The sequence below is a fragment of the Vigna radiata genome, unplaced genomic scaffold (assembly GCF_000741045.1).
Source record: "Vigna radiata var. radiata cultivar VC1973A unplaced genomic scaffold, Vradiata_ver6 scaffold_320, whole genome shotgun sequence".
NCBI lineage: Eukaryota > Viridiplantae > Streptophyta > Magnoliopsida > Fabales > Fabaceae > Vigna > Vigna radiata.
Window position 1 is genome coordinate 70,642 of NW_014543608.1, and position 25,180 is coordinate 95,821.

General features: G+C 36.4%; 4 protein-coding genes across 4 annotated transcripts; 1 reads left to right on the plus strand and 3 right to left on the minus strand.

The window, feature by feature from the left end:
* Positions 1 to 2,062: 2,062 nt before the first annotated feature.
* On the minus strand, positions 2,063 to 4,549 carry LOC106754618. The gene is made up of 6 exons (XM_014636657.1): positions 4,225 to 4,549; positions 3,248 to 3,345; positions 2,831 to 2,896; positions 2,552 to 2,692; positions 2,387 to 2,463; positions 2,063 to 2,126 (listed from the first exon to the last, which is right to left on the minus strand). Exons 1-6 carry the CDS (start codon positions 4,547 to 4,549, stop codon positions 2,063 to 2,065), a joined length of 771 nt encoding a protein of 256 aa, XP_014492143.1.
* On the minus strand, positions 2,723 to 14,733 carry LOC106754619 (type 2 DNA topoisomerase 6 subunit B-like). The gene is made up of 13 exons (XM_022778013.1): positions 14,585 to 14,733; positions 14,358 to 14,463; positions 14,023 to 14,103; positions 13,902 to 13,928; positions 13,392 to 13,497; positions 13,230 to 13,305; positions 11,762 to 11,782; positions 11,303 to 11,499; positions 10,552 to 10,696; positions 10,254 to 10,447; positions 9,725 to 9,854; positions 9,167 to 9,467; positions 2,723 to 2,896 (listed from the first exon to the last, which is right to left on the minus strand). Exons 1-12 carry the CDS (start codon positions 14,618 to 14,620, stop codon positions 9,177 to 9,179), a joined length of 1,410 nt encoding a protein of 469 aa, XP_022633734.1. The 5' UTR covers positions 14,621 to 14,733; the 3' UTR covers positions 2,723 to 2,896; positions 9,167 to 9,176.
* A 2,223-nt stretch (positions 14,734 to 16,956) lies between these two features.
* LOC106754624 lies at positions 16,957 to 17,837 on the plus strand. Its single transcript, XM_014636663.2, has one exon. The coding sequence runs from the start codon at positions 17,201 to 17,203 to the stop codon at positions 17,645 to 17,647; it is 447 nt and encodes a 148-aa protein (XP_014492149.1). The 5' UTR covers positions 16,957 to 17,200; the 3' UTR covers positions 17,648 to 17,837.
* A 1,262-nt stretch (positions 17,838 to 19,099) lies between these two features.
* LOC106754620 (proline-rich receptor-like protein kinase PERK8) lies at positions 19,100 to 24,111 on the minus strand. The gene is made up of 7 exons (XM_014636659.2): positions 22,681 to 24,111; positions 21,974 to 22,360; positions 21,779 to 21,865; positions 21,007 to 21,154; positions 20,540 to 20,687; positions 20,244 to 20,405; positions 19,100 to 20,077 (listed from the first exon to the last, which is right to left on the minus strand). Exons 1-7 carry the CDS (start codon positions 23,606 to 23,608, stop codon positions 19,778 to 19,780), a joined length of 2,160 nt encoding a protein of 719 aa, XP_014492145.1. The 5' UTR covers positions 23,609 to 24,111; the 3' UTR covers positions 19,100 to 19,777.
* Between the last annotated feature and the right edge of the window lie 1,069 nt (positions 24,112 to 25,180).

The following is a 25,180-nucleotide window of genomic DNA, read 5'->3' on the forward strand; positions in this document are numbered from 1 at the left end:
TATGTTGATTTGCTAGCTAGACAAAAGAAGTTTCCTTTTGTTTCTAGTATGACTAATCAATACAACTTTTGAAATTTTGCATGTTCAAATGGGGATCATATTTCACCACCTCTATTTTAGGTTATAGATATTTTTTAACCATTATTAATGATTTTTCTTGATTTATATGGGTTAAATTAATGAAACATAAAGGTGAAACGAGATATCACTTAAAGAATTTTGTTAATAACAAAGACAATTTCATGTAAAACTTAAGGTAACCTTAAATGATAATGGACCAAAATTTTTAATGGCAGATTTATATCTTGCAAAGGGAATTTTCCATCAAATTACATGTATTGAAAAGTCTCAACAAAACAAAACAGTGCAGCTGAGCGGAAGCATCAACGTATCATGAAAGTTGTTTAGGCATAGATGTTTCAAACTAATTTACCAAAATCTCTTTGGTTTATGTTGTCACTCGGTTCATCTTAATAAACAACAATCACTTAAGAGTTTTTGGTTGTTTTACATTTGAAACATGATCGAACTAAATTACCTCTAAGGGAGAAAAACTATTTATATCAGGTATAAAGAAGGAACTAAAGAATACTCATTGTATGATACTTAATCTAGACAAATTTTCAAGAAATGTGGTCTTTTATGAAACTTCCTCTCCTTTATCAGAGAACGAATCTGACATAACTAGTCTAACTCTGCTAAAACCAATATGTGAGAATATTGCACCTTTGGATATAGTTGATCTCACAACTTTTCCAAACCAGCCAAAGTAGATAATTCCCATCCATATCACTGATACAACACCACACCGTCCTATTTTATCTGTTTTTCTTTCTTATGAAAAATGCTCCCCCTATTATAGAAATTTCTATTACTCTGTATCTTCCTTGACTGAACCAAAAATATTCACTGAAGCTTCTAAAATGGATTGTTGGGTACAGGCCATGAATCTTGAGATTCATGCTTTTGAATAGAACCACACATGGGAGATAGTTGATCTTCCTCCCAATAAAAAGCCCGTGGGTTGTAAGTGGGTTTATGTTAGGATATAAGGTGGGAGGTAATGTTAGGGTTTGGAAAGTATATGAGAGAAGAAAGTATAGAAGGAGAAGGGGATCGAACGGTGAGAGAAGGGGACCGAACGGTAGAAGGCGGGGAGTGACCAGGCCGAACGGTGGAAGGTGAGGAGCGACCAGGCCGAGCAGTGGACAACGAGGACCGAGCAGGCCGAACGGTGGAAGGCGATGAGCGAACAGGCTGAAAGGTAAACAACAGGGAGTGAGCAGGCCGAACGGTTGAAGGATTACCATGGGCAGGAACTAATTACAGTAAAAGGAGCCACATTCCAGGAGAATAGTCAGTATAAGTTAATTAGAGTAAATAAATATATATCATAAGGAAATATTCAACATAAGATATTTATAATTAAGGATATATGCTAAAATAATATTCGGGGGATATTTATATCAAATATAGGGATATTTATATTAAATGCAGATATAATCTAGAGAAATATTTAGTAAGAGATGAGCCAGAGATATATTAGTATAAATAAAGCTAAAGTCTATTATTAGGGTTATGTTTTGATTATTGAGTTTTGTTGACAAACTGCTATTGTCCTGTGAGTAGAGCTGTCAATTAGGCCCCTTTAATAGGTTCTGGCCCTAGACCATGTGGGTTGGGGCCAAAAAAGCCCACAGGGCCAAAAAAGCTCTTTATTAAAAAAGCCCCAGGGGCTAAAAAGCCCCAAAACCCTGTGGGTCAGGGCCAGCCCATGGGCTTTCTTTTTTATAAAAAAAACTAAATATAAAGGTGCATAATGAAAGCAATTACATAGAAAAGTAAATTCAATGTAGAACTAATTTCAGAGAAATAACGAAGTCAATTACACACAAGAAAATGACTGTGAATCAGGCTTGAAAGTGTATGAATCTTGAATCCATGCAGAGAAGATATAGTGAAAAGAGTGAACACTTCAGAACATCATCCACTTGATTAATTCCACCATGGCAGCAAAATTCCAGCGTTGCAGCCACTTAACTACTGTTTACAGCAGCTACACTTACAAACTTTCATAGCAACTCATGCCCAATTCTCCTCTAAGCATTGCATAATCAAAATAGCACCTACACCGATTGAATAAAAATCATTACTAAGAATTAACACTATACTAAACACAATTTAATCAAAGTTGGAAAAGTCTAAGATTACTACTAAAAAAAGCTAGAAATCTAACAATTAAAATACTGAACTAAAAGCACACTTAAAAATTCAAACTTAACAAGGGATCTCAGTATAACAATTAACTAATTTTTGATAATATCTAAACACTTACAGTTCCAAAAGAAGACAAGTCTAATTTTTGATTAATCACGTTGAAATTAACCCAGCAATTTTATTACAAGAAACTGATACTCGAAAAACCTTATTGTTATTATCGCGCAATGCAGAATAACGTGTATACTAATAATCAGACAGTTTCAGAAACAAAATAAACGGCAAAAGAAGAATCATAATGCGTATATGGAGCATTGAGATTAAACTAATTAACCTGTGCGGAATCAGAAATTAACAACATCACAAGATCACTGCCCGAGACAGTTTCCCATATGTCACCAAGAGTCCCATTCTCCTCAGTAAACCCGGCTGCCCGAGCTTCAGCAAAGGAACAAGAACCTTTTTTGAGTCTAATCTGGATTTTTAAATCATTGAAACGACAAACAATACATTTAATCAGCCAGCCAGCCATTAATCAACAATTTCAGCATACTTTCATATATTATAAATAAACAAAACTGAACTAAATAACAAATGAAAACAAGAATCACACCTTGACCACAATGTCGGACTTTGCTTCAGCAAGCGAGTCCCTGAGATTTTGAGCCTGGGCAGGTCCCTGGAAACACAGTGCCTTGTTAGCAATCATATCAAAGCTAGGAGGTACAACATCATTGGAACAAAAATACTAAGCCATAACCTTTTAAGCTTAAACAAAATATTAAATACAGACTCTCCGAACTCAAATATAAATAAAATTAACTAATTTTGCGCTTTGCACGGGATTCCAAGCCCAGAGTGCAAGAACTAAACCGAAAAGCTTTTGACCACTGAGAATCGAGATTCTCCACTATATGGACTTGGAGTGAACCAGTGTAATGAACTTCCCTATCAGCAGAGGAGTAGTCTTAGGCCTTTTGACTGGCTATACATGTTTAAGTGTAGTAATAATTACTCAGCTATACTATGCCTTGTACGAAGATGACTCTAAATTCCTCATTTTTCTCATGGCATGGCTACCAATTGCTGCAGTTTTTCTGTTTCTTCCAGTTATCAGAATCCACAAGACTGTTCAACAGCCAAATGACACCAAAGTTTTGTACAAGTTCCTCTATCTGACATTAGCCCTTGTAGGGTTCCTCATGTTTGTAACTTTACTACAACAATTTTTCACTTTCTCTCAATTTGAGTATCAGATTACTACCACTATGACGCTTCTTCTGCTCATCCTTCCACTTTCTGTTGTTATTGTTGTCTCTCTTACATCCATTTGGATCTATTTAGGTAAGGTGGTTCAAGGGGTTGTCTCAGAGTTTATCATACTCAAATATAGAGTCCATAGGCCTCTCATGCTCACATCATTGCTTTTGTTATCTTGCGTAGGCTATCTTTTAGTTGCCTTCAATTTCCCAAATGGTCTCTATGTAGCCTCAATTGTTATAGGGTTATGCTATGGGGCTAATTGGTCATTAATCTATTCTGTTATATCTGAACTTTTTGGCCTCAAACATTATTCAACATGCAGAAACATGCTCTAATTTAAGAAGTTCACCATTGATTTAACCAATCAAAACAATCTATATGGAGAATGGAATTTGCACCATCAACTACTACACGTTTAAACAATGTTGCATCACAATATTTCCATACATCTGGTTTTAGCACCTAAAACTTCAATGCACCAAGGCCAAATTCAGAAACAGCCACTGCACTACTAATTTCAAACGCAAGTTCTCATTTTAAAACAATTTCCAGCAAGCATTCACAGTCTCAATTTAATAGCACACAACCATCCAAATAAAACTACAGAAACAACCCCTAAAACATCTAAAAGCATTTTTACAGAGAAAACCTTGCAGAAATTATTATTATTTTTTTCAAACATGTCAGCCCTATGCAGCCCCTTTCCCCCACATCAACACTCAAACTAGTCAAATGAGTGTTTACATCTCACACCGGCTATGCATAGAACCCCAAGAGCACCAAACCCAAATTCAAGAACAAGGAAAATGGAAATTATAGTGTTTACCGAAAGTGAAATCTGGAGGCGTAAACGACGGCGATGAGCTCGAACCCCAAGAGCACAATCACCACCACGAAGAAGACGCAGATCGTGCGGTAGAGCTGCGACGAGTCGCCCCGCAGCGACGCTGAGTCCACGATCCGACGATGCGCAGTGCGGGCGAGGTGGAAGACGCCGCCGTAGAGCCAACCAAGTTAGGCGGCGAGCTGCTGACGGGGTGCTGGGGTTGGTGGCAGTGGTGGTGTGCATGTGGGGTTTGTTGGGGCCACAACTGTGATTGTTCAGAATTGTTAAGAAGAAAAAGTGAATAGTCTAATTGTTTTCGGGGGTAGGGGCCTAACTCGGCCTGATTCATTACAGCCCCATCAAACGGGGGCTTGTGGGGCTTGTGGGGCTGGGGGCTTTAAAAGAGCCCCCTCAAATGTGGGTCAAGAAAAATGGGCTAAATATGGAAAAGGCCAGGGTCAGCCTCAGGGCTTAAAACTAAACTGACAGCTCTTCCTGTGAGGGAGGTTATGCTCCCAAGTAATTAAAGGAGGTTATGCTCCCAATTATTGTTTATTTTTTGTTTATTCAGAGAATTCTATCACCATCAATAAAAGAAATTCCATTCTTCATTATTCTTTTGGTTTATTGAGAGCGTTGAGAGTTCAGATATGTAACAATTGGTCCGACCTCAGGATCCATAGAGAGAAGTGAGAGGCCAGCCGAATTGACGAAGATGGGTGAAAGGCATCATGAAGGGAAGATTGATACAATCGAAGTGAAACTGGAGCATGTGGAGTTGAAACAAAAGAGCATGCAACTGTCCATAGTGGGAGTGGAGACGGAGGTGGCGACAATCTGCAAGGATTTGCAAGAGCTGATGTGGATGATGGGAGGACGAGCCCATCAACTAGATGGGAATTCAGAAGGAAGCCAAGGGTCGTTTGATGGAAAAATGAATGAAGAGGAGGGCGAGAGAGATGGTGGACCGAACGGTGGTGGAGATGGTGGACCGAACAGTGGTGGATATGGTGGACCGAACAGTGGATGCCATGAGGAGCAACCAAATTGGAGAAAAAGGGTAGAGTTACCCATTTTTGACGGGGTTGATCCATTGAATTGGATCAGAGTTGATAAATTTTTTGAACTACAAGGGGTGTTAGAGGAAGAGAAGGTGCACCTAGCCTACATTAGTATGGAGGAAAAGGTCGGATACTGCTTCAGATTTTGGGAGGGGAAAGCCAAGAACCCTTCTTGGGAAGATTTAAAGGAGGCAATGGTGATCCGATTTGGAGGAAGAAATAGGGGGTTAGTCTTCAAAAGATTGACGGCCAGTAAGTAGTCGGGGATCGTGGAAGAATAAGTCCGAGCTCCGAAAGGAAAGGGACTGCTGGAACCGAACGGTAGAGGACTGATGGATTCAAACAGGGTGAAGGGGGGGACTGCCTGAACCGAACGGTAGCAGACTGTTGGATCCGAACGTGAGAGCACGGTCGGAAACTAAAGAGAGAGGACGACCGAAACCGAACATGGAAAAACTGTCGGGAACCAAACGGGCTAGTATTGGAAGGAAGAATGAAGGCTTTGGAAGGAAGGGCAGATGAAAGAATCAATGCCTGGAGAGAACAATGGATTCTGTGAGGAGGTGGGCTAGCAAACAAAAAAAAGGGCTGCAATTTTTGATACACCGACAGAAGGGAGAGAGTGGCATGAAGCATTGAAAGACATCGAAGACCGTTATCTCAGGGCTTACAATTCTGGAAAAAAGGTGACCAGAATGTTGAAAGCAAATAGAATCCAGGAAGAATGAAGGTCATTGAAGGAGGAATTGCCACCACCCAAGTCTCCAGACCTGACATGGAGGGCAATTGCCAGAGGATTCCCTTCATACGATAACACGATGATGAAAAAGAACCATGAGATCAAGCTCCCCGGTTCCAACCTTGAGGGCAAGGCTGTTTTGCAGCGGGATGTATAGTTAGGATATAAGGTGGGAGGTAATGTTAGGGGTTGGAAAGTATATGAGAGAAGAAAGTATAGAAGGAAAAAGGGGACAGAACGGTGAAAGAAGGGGACCAAATAGTGGAAGATGGGGAGAGACCATGCCAAACGGTAGAGAGCGGGGAGCGACCAGGCCGAACGGTGGAAGGCGGGGAACGACCAGACCGAATGATGGAAGGCGGGGAACGATCAGGCAAAGTAGTGGACAACGGGGACCGAGCAGGCCGAACGGTGGAAAGCGAGGAGCGAACAGGATGAACGGTAAGCAAGCTGAACAGTGGTAGGTTGTGAGGAGTCAAGCGAACAGTTGAAAGATTACCATCCTAACTATCGCAACAATTAGGATGGGCGGGAACTAATTATAGTAAAAGGAGCCACATTAGAGGAGAATAGTCAGTATAAGTTAATTAGAGTAAATAAATATATATCATAAGGAAATATTCAATATAAGATATTTATAATTAAGGATATATGCTAGGATAATATACGGGGGGATTTTTATATCAAATATAGGGATTTTTATATCAAATATAGGGATATTTGTATTAAATGCAAATATATTCTATAGAAAAATTTAGTAAGAGATGAGCAGGAAATATATTAGTAAGTAAAGCTAGAGTCTATTGTTAGGGTTATGTTTTGATTATTAAGTTTTGTTGACAGGCAACTACCGTCCTGTGAGGGAGGTTATGCTCCCAAGTAATTGAAGGAGGTTATGTTCCCAATTATTGTTTACTTTTGTTTATTCAGAGAATTCTATCTCCATCAATAAAAGAAATTCCATTCTTTCATTATTCTTTTGGTTTATTGTGAGTGTTGAGAGTTCAGATACGTAATAGTTTATAAGATCAAATTCCATGCTGATGGTAGCATAGATAGCCATAAAGCCTGCTTAGTTGCTAAGGGATATATATAACTTGAAGGACTAGATTATTTTGATACATTCTTTCCCATTGCAAAACTCACAACAATGAGGGTCATTCTTGCCATAGCTATTACCAAAATCTAGTCTTTGAACAATTAGACGTTAATAATGCCTTTCTACATGGTGATTTGCATGAAAAAATTTACATGCATTTGCCGCCTGGTATGACAGTCTTCAGCTGATCATTCTTTCTTCATAAAGAATACAGGGACATCTTTCGTTGCGTTATTAATCTATGTTGTGCGTGATAGTAGAAATTGGATGATCCAATAGTGGCCCAATAACGGGTGAAAACAGAAATGCCCACTTAGAACTCACTAGGATAAACTCTAATCATGGTTTTGATACCATGTTAGAAAGTGGATTTTAAGCCTAACTCAACCCCATAAAACCAACTTGTAAGGTGAGGTTTGCACCTCACTTATATATTATAAATTGGTCTTACCTCTAGTCGATGTGGAACTTCCAACAATTCTAACGAAATTGAATCTATTAAGACACACTTGGACCATGAATTCAACATTAAGAATCTTGGGCAACTTCATTATTTTTTAGGTGTTGAAATATCACATTCTTCTACTGTGATTGTGGTTAGTCAGAGAAAATATACTCTAGAGTTGCTGGAAGAGAATGACATGCTTGCTGCAAAACCTGAATCCACTCTTACAAAACCTTCTACTAGATTCAATAGCTCTTCAGACACTCCTTTATTTGATCCTCAGGCTTATTGCAAACTAGTTGGTCAACTGATGTACCTTACAACCACGGGACCATACTTAGCTTTTGTTACTCAACAACTGAGTCAATATGTTTCTCAACCCATGGATACTAATTATAGTGTTTTGTCACTCAACAACTGAGTCAATATGTTTCTCAACCCATGGATACTAATTATAGTGCTATCATGAGAGTTCTTTGTTATATCAAAGGAAAGGTTTTCACTTTACCGCAAGCTGATTTCTAATTCCTTCCAGTTTTGCTGATTCTGATTGGGATAGCTATATAGAAACACAAATAATTATCACTGGATATTGAGTCTTTCTTGGTTCTTTCTTAATTTCTTGGAAAACTAAGTAAACAATCTTCCTCTAGAATATAGAGCTCTTGCAGCTGAGTTGTGAACTGCAATGGCTCCATTTCTAGCTAACTAATTTGCAAGTTCTTCTTACTGCTCCTATTTCAGTGTTTCCGCTATATACTTGGCTCACAATCCAACTTTTCATGAATACATTTCCAAGCTGATATGTTTCTCAACTGATATGCTTACTAAGACTCTTTATTCCAAAATTTTCACATAATACATTTCCAAGCTGGGACAGTTAGATGTTCATGTTCATAGTCCCGCTTAAGGAAGGTATTACCAAATAATTAACCTGTTTATAAGTTGTTATGGTTTTGTCTTTTTTCCTCCTTGTACAGTTTGTTATTACAGGTGTCTAATGTAGTCTGTTCAGTACGAATGATTTCCTTTATTCTTACATATATCGTCTTAGCCTTTTCTGTAAACAGTATGATGGAATCAATAAAATATTTATTTTCAGAGAAGACATTCTCGAAGTCATCAGTCTCGATTTCTATTCTTAAGCCCAGAATTTCCTTCATTCCTGCTCCCTATGCTGCTTTAAAAGAATCATGCTGAAAGTTTGGTATATTAATCCCATCAATGTTTTCTTTTCTTTTTTCCCATTCCCCCCTTGTTTTATGGTCGGTGGGCTTTGTTAGAGGTACCACAATGCTTTCCTTAAAATTGTAAGAATTTATAAAGATGCATAAAGGTTGAAAGATGGTTCACGTGATTAAATTAAGTGATCTATACACAAAAAATGTCTTTGAGTTTGAAGCTTCATCGATATCAGACGTCACATTGTTACAAATATACGTATACAATGAATTATGAATATGCCATTATATCAGCTACAACTATTTTGAAAGATGGACTAAGGATGCAGGAAAACCTTGCAACAGTTAAAAGTCCAAGGGGCTGAAATCGTTTTCTTGAAATTCTGAGTCCTGGACAGGGTTTTCTAATTCGTCGAAAAGGTAAGGTGCGACTTGTTGAGAATTGTTGGGCTTCTTGTCGTTCATCTCTATAACTGAAACAATCCTTTTTTCAATACAGCTTTCCACAATTTCAGTTCCAACTTCTTGAGACTGTAATCCAAGAAGAGAAAAGCATTCTCCCTGGAAATCCAAGTCGCTGGAAGACAATATCAGCCCAGCAATTGTTTTTGCGAGATCAGGGGCATAACCGCGAATCTGAAAGTGAAAGAACCGAATTTTAAAACGTTATGCCACAAAGTTGGACAAACAATTTTAAATACAAAGCCAGAAGAGATAATCTAGAAAGTTACACTAAACACTCAGCTTATTGAATGGGAAATCAAGGTGTTGAATTAAGAATTAAGATATTAATGCAAAATCTCAGTTGGAGGGAAAACTTTCAACAGTAAAAGTACTGAGCCAACAGATCACACATGTGTTAGAGAGGGAAAGAGATTGATAGAATAATTCACCTGAAGGGCACGTGAACTTAAAAAAGCCTGGGAATGATTCGCCTTCAAGTCATCTAGTGAAAGTTTAACTGCTCTCTTAACAAGGTTTCTGTCAAGTGGAGACAATTTCCTAGGAGCTGGTATCATGGTCTTAACAATGTGTCAAGGATATATAAATTACATAAAAGTTAAGAAACTTAGAAGATTTACATTATTATACACAAAGAAAATGTTCATAAACATATAGGGGAAATATGTGTATGCCCTAGAAGTATATAAAATGTAATTTTAACACTCAAATGTAGACTTGTAACTTGGTTGTACGATGTTGGCTATCTAGTAAAGGCAAACGGCTTATGATACTTCAGATCCTGAAAAATTTCTGAATAAGAACTGCTGGATCGTCACTTAACCCACAAATGAATAATATAAACAAAATCCAAAGAAACGTCATAAAGAAAAGTATAAAATAAATGTATAAAAAAAGCTATGTAAAACACTTTTAACTGTCTCTGATAAAGATAAAAAGGATCTGTCCAATGCTGGATATTGTTTATGATATACGTGGAGCACAATATCAATGTGTGTATCTGTAGGCAAGTTTTCCCATTCTAGTAATGTAACGCCATCTTGCTCTACTGTACCCCTTAAATTTAAGCCATATGTTTTCCAGTCAATGCTTTGCAATGCCTTCATAGATGATCGGGAGATTGTACAAGGTGAAAAGTCCTTGAAATACAAAACCTGACATTAAAAGTTTTTATCATCCAGATTAAGTAGTGGATAGATAAAATATAAAATATAAAAAGATAGCTAAAGCATAAAATTCAAGAGACTTAATGACGGACCTCTGTTCTATTATCATATTCCCGGAAGCACGCAATGTTCTGCATTGATATATTACTCATTAATATGACTGCCTCCATCACCAGTTCCGTGTTTAAACGATTATCAGTGCAGCAAGCTACCCCAATTCCAACTTTGAGCTGCTCCCTAAATAAAGGTTAAACAAAGTAGATTACTTCAAATCTATAATTGCTATGGTTTTAGGATCTAGAGGCCCTTTTTTTTTAGAAGCATCCCATATTCACCAAGAAAGTAAATATTTTGAGAAGGCTTAAAAAACCATGCAAACCAAGTTCTTGCATGGGCTTCTATACGTGATATTTTTTTCTACCACAATCAGTAATAAAATGTTCAAAGATTTTTTTTTTTTAGAATAAGCTGTTACAGTTCACATGCCCAATAGCTGACACACATCAATTTAGGAACCAAAAAATGTCTGGAAACTATCATAGATTTAAGGTTCTGCTACCTAGTTGAATATGATAACATACAAAGAACTCAAAACTACTATCCATTTCACTGCCTATGTACAAAAAATTGTAAAGAAGGAATTTTAATATTCAAGAGATAATCAACACATCTTATGAACTTTAAGGATGACACCTACGCATGGTGAAAGAAAATGTCAAGGTAGAAAATATATCCTCCCAATTGACTTAACTGAAGGAAAGTAATCAGTTTACCATGTTTAGAACAAATAAGATTACGATTCTAAATGATAAATGGGAAGCTGATTTGAGATTACGAATGTACCAACTTGGGAAGCAAGAGTTACACATGTTACTTAAATTATTTCCATGCTTAACTACATAGTCTTCTATGCCTGACTTAAGAAGTTCTAGATTTGATGCCGACATTGGTAATTGCTTGCACTCATTCGCAAGAAAAATCTTTTCATATCGTGATTCAGGAACATCGCAATCTTCTGCTACCAATTGAATTGCAATATTCTGGACAAAAATACAAAAAGAGAACCATTAAAACTGTGTCAAATCAAGGGTGCTGAATAAAATTTGTAATGTCGCTTTAAATAATGTCAATGATAAGAAAGTGTCATTTGGCTATCTGATTTGGTGGAATTATTGACTGTTGATAGCATATCAGATAGAAGGAGAATGGTCTCCAGCAACAATATTGACACGCTTCGATTTATAGTTGTTTGAAAGAAATTAACGCAGCTGAGAATTCTTCACTTGTGTCAATTTAACTTACAGGAACCTTTAAAATTTGCATCTGCAAAATCAACAAATAAATAGAAAGAATATGACATGCGTGAAAAATGAGTATAAGCAGCAGAGTATTTTGTTGATAAACAGATTTACAACTTCAACAAAATCATTAAATAAGCTGGGCTCAATTTTGATATGCATTGAAGAAGAAAGCAACAGCAAACTTGGCACATTCAGGCGTGGTAGAAATACCATATTTCTGCTTGCTAATTTTTTATTTTATCTTTGTTTTTGTTTATTTCATATCAGGTGAAGATTTTTCCTGTTTTTGGTGTGGGGTTGTAGAAATAAAAGCACTAGCACTCTAGCACTCTTTTGATTTCTCGATATAACAAGTTCTGATAAACCAAAAATGATTTAGACTTTGCCCCAGTGGAGAAGTGCAAAATGACACAAACTTCTGATGTAGAGCCTTAGGACTTGTCTAGAGTTGCCAGTGCTTTCTAATGATTGAAACATTTGATATTCAGCAAACTCTGTTGGGTTGGAATCTCAACTGTGTTTAAAAAGTGGAAACTAGTTAAACTCATTTGATCTCACCTGACCTAAGTAGAGTGAGGTATTTTAGGTCAAGAGAGAGTAATTTTCAGTCTTTGGAAGAGAACAAAATAGAGAAAATTGGTTGACATATTCACCAAGTTGTCTTCGTAAAATTATGATTCTGATGGTATTTCAGGTCAAGAGAGTAATTTTTGCAATCTTTGGAAGAGAAAAAAAAAAGAAAAAAGTGATTGACATATTCACCAAATCGTCTTGGTAAAATTATGATTCTAACTTCATCATCATTGGACCAGGCTAAAATTTTGACCACAGATTTCGCACTGTTGCTATATGCAAGGTTTCTCTTTATTTACTTTTTATATTTGAGAGCATTATTGCTTTGGTGTATGTATTGGTTTGTTGTAAACACTTATTTGTGCTTTTAATCTGACTCTCTTGTATTAATATTTAATCTTAGTAGAACTTGATTGAATGACTTGTATTCATGATTTTTGGTTCTCACATTGAGAGGGTCTTCCATGTTAATGTACCAGTTTCTTGTTTTGTGATTAACGTTGTTGTTATTCCTCCTCACATATTCTTGTAAATTTGAAGAAATTATTTAGTACTTTTTATTGTTATGTTATTGTTTCCTTATCAGATCCATATTAGTTGAGAACAGGTAGATTTGAATTACTTTATTCAATAGCATTTAACTTTATCAGCGTACTTCCAAATGCACACTAAAAAATATGGCCTAACAGTTTCGATCTTGGTTCATGATTAAAATTTTATGACGATACATGTGATGATTGCGATAACTCTAGGAAAGACAGTCACATGACCAGGGCAGTGATCATTAAGCTCTTTGATCGAACATATTTAGATTGAAAAAATCAGCTTAGTAAACGTTTAAGGTATCCCGAGTAATTTATTTTTCACAACTAAAAAGAATGGACAAATTAGCATACCTTCTGTATAAAGGTATGGATATCAGACAGTAAGAGATCACGGCTAACAAAACAAGACAGATAAGCTTCACTACCACTGCAAAGTAATACGGTGAAAAAAGTATATAAAAGGAACTAGACCAACAGATTCATCTCAAAATGTTGCTCAGATAGCTCTTTTACCTGAATTTTGCCCCATTTTTTGTGTTTGAAGGTAGTCTTGTTATTCTAGAGGAACCCCTTTCTTTCAGGTTTATCTGATAACTATGTATCTCGGTATCCATAATGCCTACAATTTCCATAGATTACAATAAGAATCGTGATAATATAATAACTAAACTAAACATGGGAATATATTCAATAGTCGACTTCACTTCTGAGCACTGACGTAGTATAAATACACAAGCACCTGGGAAACATAAAACATTTGACAAATATCCATATAGCTAATAGTAATATAAAATTATTTCATATCAAATTTCAAAAGTACCTATACCTATTAAAATAATATGAGGACAACTTAAAACTATTTCCCTTGGACAAAATAGTTGGCCTGGCATATTACCCCCCACATCAAAGCAAGATCAATACAGTTGACGTGGATACAATAATTGTTATCTTGTGCACGTGGAATATCTATATTTTCTATAAGATCAAATCAAAACCAACATTAGAGGAGAGCGTTACACTTACTGGTGGTTTTGAGAGAAAGTATTCCATCTGTTTTACAAGAGGCAAAATAAATAAATAAATAAATAAATAAATAAATAGATAAATACATTGAACCTAGACGGTAATCCTGAATTTTTGTTACCCCAATTGTCAGCAAAATCTGTGGAAGAAAACCTTAAGTCTTGAAATTCCTCTAAGCAGCTCCCAATGCCAGTATCGGAGACTTCTCACAAGAAATTCAAATATTGTTACAAAGAAAAAGTTCACCACTCTTAGCCAAAGAAGATTTATTAATTTTTAGCACAATTCTTCTGATAATTATAATCCCTGGAGTGAGCTAATCGACACTGCTTTGGTTCATTTTATTTTTCTTTTTCCATTAACCGGAAAACTTTCTGGAAACTGAGTAAAATCTATCTAATAATAAATTGCCCGATAGAGAAATTGTGTCGAAATACCAGCAAACACTTTTCCTACTTGAAATTCGAAGAGAAGGATGCAAAGATGAAGAGCGAGTGAGAATGATTGCGAGTCTGCAAATCTGCTCCGATAGTCGGCATCTTTGATACGCTGAAGATATTAACTATAATCGCAGATTCGCGTTACATACATAACCAAACAAATCACGAAACTAGAATGCCATGTGAACATACTTTACATAAACGAAACAAAGAGAAAATCATAGAAAAATAGAAGAAACTCACATGTAAGCACAGTTCCTGAACCGTAGAAAACTCCATTCGGAATCAAAACTCTCTGGAATTCGCGCGCGAAACAAAACAACGGTTTCGAAAATAGAAATTATATATCATTCTGAACGCGGTGGACCCATGTTAGGACCATGGTGACGCCATTAGGCTTTTACTTTTGGAACCCCACACTTTCTTGATGCACCCCTCATACTTTTGAAATGACATTTTACTCTTTGGAAAAGTGACTTCCGAATAGAATTTCGAAACCTTTCTGGAATAATAGTTAAAAAAAATAATAATTTTGAAACAGAATTTTTGAAACGTAATTTTTATAATATAATTTCGATAACAGAATTTCAGGAACGTATTAAATGTGTTCCAGAATAAATTTTTCTAGAAAAGAATTTTTCAAAAAAAAATAAAATTCTTAAACTCAATGCTTTCTGAAATAAGTTGTTCGGAATACCCGTACATCAAATGTATTATGGAAAGAGTTTTTCAAAACACATGAAATATCAGGAAAAATAAATAAATTTCAAAGTGAGTTTTTTCTACATTTTTTATCTTCTTCCTTTGTGGCGTTCTCCCTCTTTTCTTCTTTCTTTGCATCAGAGATGCAACGGTGGCGTTGGTGGAAGCCATGATAGTGGTGGTGCGCGTGCAGTAGTAAAAGGTATTTGATAGTAATTATGGAGGTGCAGTAAGCAATATGGGCCTCTGTTATCATTATGAAGTGGCCCAGAAATGAAAAAGTTTTTTTTTTTTTTTCATAAAAAAGAAGACAGAGATTAAGTTTTACTTTTTTAAAATTCTAAAATTAAAATGTTTATCACGAATTCTCTTACAGTTAAAGGTGAGAAAAAATAGAAGCATTTGGGTCCCCAAAAAAGTGCTTTATGCTTGGACGTTACACTGAAATTTCTGACTTCTTGCACTCACAAAGACAAGCAAGTATGAATTCCTTTTGCAGACAAATATGCCATTGCTGACAAACGGTGTTGATGGTGATGCTGTTTGTTTTGACTGAATCTCTGAACATGTAGTTTTATGTTTGGCTTTATCATCTGTCTAGATTAGCAAAATTACAAGTTCAAAAAATACTCATCATAGGCTAATTCGCATTCTCCTTATTTCACTCAACAGAATCAAGAGTTTTCTTCATGCAGAGCTCTTAAAGTTGTATTCTTTTAGTACTCCCCTTGCAAGAACTCACATGGTGCCAACCAGAGGCATCGTTGGAAGAAACAGAACCGTGGAAGTGGAATTATTCGCCTTTCTTCAACCCTCGCTGGCTTCCCTTCATGCATTTATCTAACTATTTTTCAATGTTTTGCTTCATATGTACCGATTCCCTTTACTGAATGCTGACTTTCTCCATTGAAAAGATGTCAGGGTTTCATCACCCATTCATTCATTGCTGCTTCATATTGCTATCCTATGTGCTATGTGCTATGTGCCATGGCTAAGAAAGGAATGAAATTCCCATTCAATTGTTTCTACATTACTCTCCACATTCAACAAAAAACTTCTCTCATATGTACAAAAAGTGAACAACAAAAAGTACTTTCAATCCTATCAAGTTCTAATTGGAAGATAATAATTTTACTTTTTTCCTTAACACTCAAGTGTAAAATTTGACTTAAGAAAAGAATCATCTGGGCACTGATTTAACTAACTCAAGTGTATGATATAATGATAACAAAGTTAGTATATATAAATTTAATATCTCTACCAACTCAACAGTTCATATCAAAGGGCATGGATGACCCCATTAAGCTTATAAGATTGTTATTGGAATGGTTAGTGCTTGATACTTTTGCACAGATCCCAATATTAATAAAACAAATCTAGTCTCACCCTGTGTCTCCCCTTTCACAGTTTTCGGAGAAATTCTTGACCAGATGTTCCTTTATGCATCACGTTTGGAACAACAACATCTTGCTCCTAACGACAATTACTTTGTTTAGACCCAAGGTCTGTATTTCGTACGTAAAACTTACTGTCTATGACAACAGAGTTTTCTGTGGCCTAGAAACTAAAGCATGACCAATGCAGTGCATAATAAAACATCAAAATTAGTGTAAATGGGTGTATTTTGAACATAATTAGCTTTACATAATGTCCTTCATCAAAGTAATGCACACTTATCAACAAAATATCATGATTCATGACTATTTGGCATGTATTGGCTACATAGAGTCATAGAGTGTGTGATTCAATGATTAAGAGTGGGAATGCCCCAGTAAACAAAAGCTGCACTTTCATGGGGCCTTGAGAGGGTAATGTGTCCTTATGCTGCAAGATCTTGCTTTCTCTCCTTACAAAGCAATCATAGGAGCCAATAAGTTTAAAGAGCACAAAGAATATCTTTAGTTGCCTTCTTTATTAAAGAAAGTTCCCCTCTTCTCCTTTTTTAAATTAAAAATTCCTACTTAATGCAGAGGCTATTTACATAACCACTTCTCACACCTAATCCCCTTATGTTCTTGGTTAGTTAACACTACTCTCTACCTTGGTCTTCACTCAAAGAACAAGAGCAGCAGCTTTAATACCAAATCCAGATATCCCCCAAAATTCTCACACCCCTCAACACAACCATTCTCTTCCTTCTCAATTCTCTCTTTCAAGATGTCCTTACAAGTTCAGCCACAGACACAGCCCCAGCCACTGATGCAGCAGCAACAGCAACCTGTTCAGGTCTACCCTACCAGCGTCACATACCAGTCACCACCCCACCATTCAAATGGATCTTTTGGCTCAGTGTTTGTGGTTTTGGCTATAATAGTAGTCATTTCTGCAGTTGCTTGCTGCCTTGGAAGGCTTTGCAACCGCCGCAGCCACAGCCACAGCCACAGCCAGAAACATGCTAAACCTCAAAAGCAGCAGCAGCAGCAGAACCACACCAACTTCCGTCCAAAAGAAGTGGACATTGAATTCGGGTTTGACAAGAGAATTGCAGCTTCGAAGCCTAATGGACATGGAGCAGGCAGAGGAATGAAGCCACTTCCTCATGGTGACATGAAAACCTTTGAAATGAAGCTTGGTCACCCAGGAAAAGTAAGACCAGGTCCATGAAGGGAATGATCTTAAGTATTATGTAGACAAACCCATCTTCTTGCTGGGAACTGTTCCTTCTCTATACCATTGTGTTTCTATTTATCTTCTCTGTTTTTCAGTCTCTTATTAGATCTGCAACTGCAAGATGAAATGTATAATTATCTTCTCAACTCTTTTTATGCCCTTGTTTTGATATTTGAAAACAAAATCTTGTGTTCTCCCTGCAATATGGATTTGTGTAAGTAAAAAGAGTGTAAAAATAGAAATAACTCAGTTTAATGATGGATTGATTGGATAAAAAATAATGATGTTTTTGAATCTTTTTATCCAAATGCCTACTTACGAGAGTCAATACATCTAGCAAAATCTGAGTTTAAGTAACTAATATGGTATAGAAGCTTTTAATCTTTGGTTCCTTGAAGGTATCTTAACACTTTCTTTGTAGTTTTCTCGTGTGCCATTGATAGATTGATTTGTTATCTCCTAAACATTTCAACCACAAAAGTAAAGTAATGTCTGGTCTTCTATAAAATTGATTATACATGAAGTTTCCCACAAGGAAAGCACTTGAAATGTTCTTCATTTGTTTCCTTTCGAACTCATTGTTAGCAAATTGATCTAAATTAAACTTATCACTCTTCCCAATGGACACCAGAATTGAACAATCTTCCATCCTAAACCTTTCAAGAACTTTGTTGATATAGGCCTTTTGATGGAGATGTTTTCAAGGCTCTACAACATCTGACACTCTTGAATCTGCCAAACCTAATAATATTATCAAGGGAGGATGGACAAACATGTTCCCCCAACTTATTTTTTATTTTGGTAACTGTATCGGTGTCTATCCAGCCTAGTCAGACAAAAGATTTTTACAATTTGAAACACTAAATTTGTTATGATTACCAAAATTTTGAATTTTTTTCAAACAGACAAAATTGTACATTTCTCCTCAGTTTTATTCCCTATTATATATAGATGTTTATGGAATAAGGTTTGATTTCTCTTTTATTGGTCTGAACCATTAATGAAGTAATCTCTCATTTATTCTCTGTTTTATTCCCTATTATAAATAAATATAAATGGAATATAGTTTCATTTCTCTATTATTAGTCTGAACCTTAAATGAAGTAATCTCTCGTTTTTCTGATTTCTATACTGCCGAAAGAAAAGTTTTAACATGCTACATTGTACACTAATTTTTTTCTAAAAAGAAATGGTTTTCTTCTGTTGAGGTTTTAGGATAAAGGAAAATGTTTTCTTGAATTGAGATTTTCACAAAGGAAAGAACACTTTCCTCTTGTTAAACTGACCATAATGTAAAAATCATTTCCCTACCCATTCGCAAACAATTGAAACAAAGTCATTACAGACAAAATTCATTTGCTTCTTTATTTAGCTTAGTATCTAATTCCTTGAAGTTTAGCTCATGGATAGAGCAGGAAACAAGTAGTAATCACTACTTCACAATGTTTCTACCCCTCACATGAAAATTTTCGTTACAAGTAAGAATTACAGGACTTGTATGTATATGAAACAGCTAAAGTCATCGTTCTGTTAAATTGAAATATCATTTGCTTTCTACAAATTCACAACTTCAAGAGAAAAAAAATGGACTATAAGCATGAATGGTACACCTTGACTTGAACTATCTCTCAGAATTGCTCCATATTCACAACTCACAACAGTTCACTGGTCACTGCCGTAAAACATAAATGCAGTGAGAAACTCAATCTTCCTAACAGATATTTACAACAATAGATATTAAAAAGTAAACTCCACAAACTTATACTTTACAAGCTTTCAATCTCCCCCGCTATAGGAAAAAAAAAAAGAATGGGAGAAAGAAAACAACAAAACTGAAGATGTACAAAAGAAAGAATGTTTTTGATTGGCACAGGTCAAACGAATACAATCTTTATATTCTTCCTAACTTTCATGGTGATAAGGATTGGGAAGTTTGGAAGGTCATGATTCCAATCCTTGTAAGAAAACACTTTGCCTGGTTCTCTGGAAGATGATGCTGGCATAACGAAGAGGAATTTGGTGAAATTATTTTTGGTTTCAAGAGATTAAGTTTGGAAAAATTAGTTTAATTAAAACCAGCAGCTTCTGAACTGCACTATGCCTATGCTCACAGTATATGTTCCCTTAAGACCTGTTCTGGGGATTGCTCCTTTGGTGGTGGAAAACTTTAAATTGTGAATCACTATTTCCTGCACTATGTGACGTGCTTGCAGAGTTGAGTTCAACCATTTCTCTTGAAACAGTTGAACGGAATTCTGAGCTGAGATTATCAAACTCGGAATCATCAAAGCTTCCATTAACCATCTTTCTGAATCTTGCAATGTCATCATTATACTGACCAGAATCATAAACAGTGCTCTGACCATATCTCACCCCATTTGAAAGATCGCATAGTTGATCACCGTTGTCTAAGGATCTTAGCACCTGATAAAAATCAATGGACAACGATTTGAACAAGTTAAAATAGAAATGATTACAAAGGCAAATAACTATGTAAAAAATTTTGAGAAATAAAAAAAAAAAAGATTAATAGGTAGATGGAGGTTTTCATGAACACAAGTAAGTTCAAATTGTCTAGTACTGTTATCACCTGAACCATACGAGGTCGCTTTAGAGCAGAGTGGCGAACACATGCTGCTGCTGCCTCAATCATTTTCAACATTTCTTTGTCATTGTATTGTTGTTGAAGCTTAGGGTCTACTAGTTCACCAAATTCTCCTGTCTCAAGTGCACGAAGGAGAAGTGGACGAGCCTGTGGAGAGAGGAAAACATCATTTGAGGTGAACGTTTTTTAAGGCGATTGATCATGTAAAAAACGATTGATTTTACCAAATTCAAACTTGAGCGTATTTCATTTCATAAACTAAGAATAATGTTCAGACGTACCCACTCAACCAAACTCTCCTCTCCTAAGGGCTGCATTGGGTCAACAGGTTTCCTTCCAGTTATAAGCTCAAGGAGGACAACTCCAAAAGAGAAAACATCTGATCTATCCGTTAATTTTCCACTTGTTGCATACTCTGGAGCCATGTACCTGCAAATTGAAGCTAGCATTAGAATGTCAGTTCAGCATTTGGCACTATTGAAGGTTTTCAATGATATTGTTTCCACTATGTACTCAAACCTCCTAAAAAAGCCAGTTCAAAGAGATATGTCTACTTGGCTTCCAAAATAACAGTGATAAACAACAATAATTTAACAAAGTACAATTTCAATTTTCAGCTGGGAATAATTCTGTGCATTTTCGGAATAGAACTAAAGAGGTTGCTTCAACTTTGACAGCAAGTGAGAACCTTCATAAATGTCCATATATTATAATGTACTTCTTTACGTTTTAAACAGAGAAAACCTACCCAAAGGTCCCCATCACCCTAGTTGATACATGAGTATTAGCATCATCGGTTAGCTTTGCAAGCCCAAAGTCTGCAACCTGTGCCTCGTAAGCATCATCCAAAAGAATGTTTGCCGATTTAATATCTCTGTGAATAATCTTTGGGTTGCCTAGGAAAAATAAAATACTTTAGTTTTCTTCAAAACTATACAAGATTTGTTATCACTTAGTGTTACTTGGGCTTGAAGAAATGTACACAAAAATCTAGCATGGTCAATATCCCTCTTATCTTTTGATTAATGAACCTTATAGAGACAAGAGTAAAAAATACAGGAAATTCTTAAAGTTTCGTATGAACTTCATAATGTAGTGTACAGATTAAAATCAAATCATATTTTAAGATCTCCTGAGCTTTCAGCTAGTTCTCTGCCATAGAAAACTTTTCTCCAATTCTATTATACCCTTTAAGTAAATTTCGTCAAACATAATACACAATGAGGGTAACAACGTAAAAATAAATTTTCAGCCCGAGTTTAGTTGAGAGAAGGAGTTTCTTGGGCCAAAAGAAAATCTTGACTGAATTGACAAGGATAACAGGCATATCTAATTTAGTTATGCCCTTTGCACAACCTTTTGAACGCCGTGCACATTAGAATCTAAGTTGTATTGGACTCCCTATCAATTGTTCTAGTAAAATGGCACCATGTTCTAGAGAAAATGGCTTCTATCAATTGCTTTAATGTATTGTATGTTAGAAAAGATAATCTCATAGCACAAATGCAAGATAAACTTACATCCATCATGAAGATATGTCAGGCCCCTTGCAGCACCAATTGCTATCTTCATCCTCTTGGACCAATCCAAAACTGGAAATTCACTTCCTGTGAGGAGCAGGGCACAAACGACCAATTATGACATGAGAATCACTTCATAAACATAGAAAAGCAAGAAATTCATTTCTTAAAAAAAAAAAAAACAGAAACTCACACCCTGCAAGTGCTGATTGAGATTCCCATTAGGAACGAACTCATAGATGAGCGCTCTTTGCTGTTCTGATATGCAATAACCAATCAATGAAACCAAATGTCGATGATGTATTCTGCTGATAATGTCAACCTCAGCCCTGAACTCTCTTTCTCCCTGCCCACTACCAGCCTTCAACATCTTAAGCGCCCCCACTCTACCATCAGGCATGGAAGCCTTGTAAACATACCCAAATCCCCCCTCCCCTATGATGTTTTCGCTGGAAAACCCGTTAGTGATCTCCGCAATCTTTTCGTAGGTAAAAACTAACTGACCACCGCTCAGAGCCGGATCTGAAGGAGATTGTTGTGCTCCATTCCCAAAACCAGGCTCCTCTACAAAGTAATGCACATCTGCACTTTATCACACCAAAAGCATTAGACATGATAACAACAGGTATGTTTGGGTTCATCTCCGTAAAGATTTCTAAAAAAAAAGTAATTAAGAAGAATGGAATGAGTTTCTCCAAGAAAAAGTTAAAATTAGTATATATATACAGTTAAAGAACTGCTACAAATTATTAAACATATCATTTTTGAAGTGGTAATTGTAAAAGACAAGAACTTTTCTTGTTATTAGTTTTGATGTTCCTCTTTCGATTTTGGTTGTGCAGAAGGGAACTGGTTAGAACACCAATAACAACGAAGATGATTGCAGAAAATATATGCTTTACCTCCTGGTGTACCTGCTCCTCTTATGTTAGATTTTCCAGGGGAGGGCGCGGAATAGTTTTTCCCTCTCTTATTCCTTAATAAAAAGAAAATAACCAGAGCAAGAAAGGCAATGATGAAAACCCCGACGAGAGCAAGACCAACAATTTGTCCTGTACTATTAGTACCGGAGGAGCTTGGAGACACCGGCGGAAGGTTGCTCTTCGGGGGAGCAGACATATGGAGAATCGGAGATAATGCTGGTAATATTGCCGGTGGTAATCCTGGTGGATGTCGCAGTTGTGAATGGGGTGTTGACGCTGGAGCTGTCTGCAGCGGCGGCGGAGGCGAGGTAATACGGAAAACCTGTGAAGGTGGAATTGCAGTTGGAGTTGAAGGCCGAAGGAACTCTGGAGGAGGAGCGTAAGATTGCGGTGATGGAGGTGGCGGTGATAGTGACGGTTTTGGAGGTGGCGGTGAAGGTGACGGTTGTGAACGTGGCGGCGGTGTAGGAGAAGGTGGTGGAGCTGAACGTCTTGGTGACGGAGGAGGCGGAGAAAGTTTTGGCGGGCGAGAAGATTGATCTGGCGGAGGTGGCGACGGAGAAAGGGGAGGTGGTGGAGAAGTAGAAGGGCTAGGTGGTGGAGAAGTAGAAGGAGTTGGTGGTGGCGGTGAATAAACCGGCGTTGGTGGAGGAGGGGAATTTTCCGGTGTCGGCGGAGGAGCTTTATTCGGCGGAGGTACGGTAGGTGGAGGAGAAGAGATTTCTGGAGGTGGTGGTGACGTTGACGGTGATGGTAAAGGCGATGACTGTGAAGGCTGCGGCGGCGGTTCCGAGGGTGGCGGAGCCTCTGCGTCGTTCGATGACTGCTGCGACGAGGACGGTGGCGGAGGCGAAGCCGTAATGAAATCCGACATGGGCGGCCCATTTGAAGAGGATTCGTTAGCCATTTCTGATTCTCTATTAAATCTAAACTTGATGATACTCAGAAATGGCAAGAAAATTAAAAAAAACAAAAGGTGGGAATGCCAATGGGACCAATGAGATTATAACAGGAAACAGTTTCTCAGAACGGAGGTTGCATTTCAGACGATCAAAGCAGAAAGAGCAGCAGAAACAACAACATGGGTTCTTGTTCTTTAGAAAATGGCATTTAATTGAATTAGGATGATGAAGTCTTCTTGGCCCGCCAATCCTTGAAACTGGCAAACGAAATTGCCTCGACGCGTTCAGAGAGCTAGCTCTCTGTGTTGTGCGCTTCTGAAATGGAAGAGAAAAGAAATTGAATTTGGAGAATCGGTGACGACGACTGCAACAGGCAAATGCAAAACATTCATGTGCATTCTTCCTTAGCATTAATTTAGGTAGTTAGTTTCATTTCATGTTTGCAAAGATTCATGTTGCTTTTTGTGTTCTCATGCTTCCCTCCAATTTCGGGTTACCTACTGTTTCACCGGACTCTTCAAGGATTTTGGAAACTTAGTATTCTGTTATATATTATTTATTACCACCTTCAATGATGATTTTAAATCCTTCATACGACATCATTTTTATAAATATTTTATCACATACACAAAATAATAAAGATATAATTTTATTAAATAACATTCAACAAAATATTTGGAATTTTCTGTTTAATATTAATTCTTATACTTAAGTGTATTGTTTGGAGCAATAGTTAGTAAGAAAAAACTCATGTTATAAGTATAGAAAATAAATTATATTTTATATATTGAATTTAGGTAAATCTGCCTATTTTAAAATAAAAAACAGTTATCAATTATTGATATTTGGTTTTTTGAAAGAATAAAATGTTTTTATTAGTAGTATGTTGGGAGATGAAATGAAAAGAATGTTTTTCTAAACATATATATATTATTAACATGCATGTATTTTACTTGTTTCTATACTTCAATGATACAAGATAAATAAAGTTACTTTTAAAGTAACCTCCCTTTTGATTATGGGCTATTACTATTGGATTCAGCTTGTAGTTTTGGACTTCTACTCACTTAACAAATGCTTCCTACACCCCAAAATTACTAACCACAGCCCTACAATAATAGAGAGAAAATTTGAAAAGAAATCGCAACTCGGAAAACACTTAGATAATATTTTCATTCCAAAAAACCTATTTCAAAATGTACTTTATTTGTTCTGAAAATTCTATACTAAAATTTTTTGGAAAACTTATTTTGAAATTTTTTCGAAACATATATTCGGGAAGTTACATCTTAGAAAATGATCAAAGGTGCGAAAAGAAATTGTAGGGGTTCAAGAAGTAAAGCCTTCAAAAAATTTTAAAATATTTGATAAGCTGAGTATTAAAGTTATCCTATCCATATTACTATTAGTCTTTCGGTTCATATTGATCAGTCTTAATTAAAACGAACTGATTTCTTTTTTATATATTTCAATTCATAGTATCTCTTGCATTAATTAATTTTTTTATGATTAAATGTTTCTAAATAATATGAATAAAAGTGTGTGTTGGTAAATATTTAGAAGAGAAAAAAGTGTTA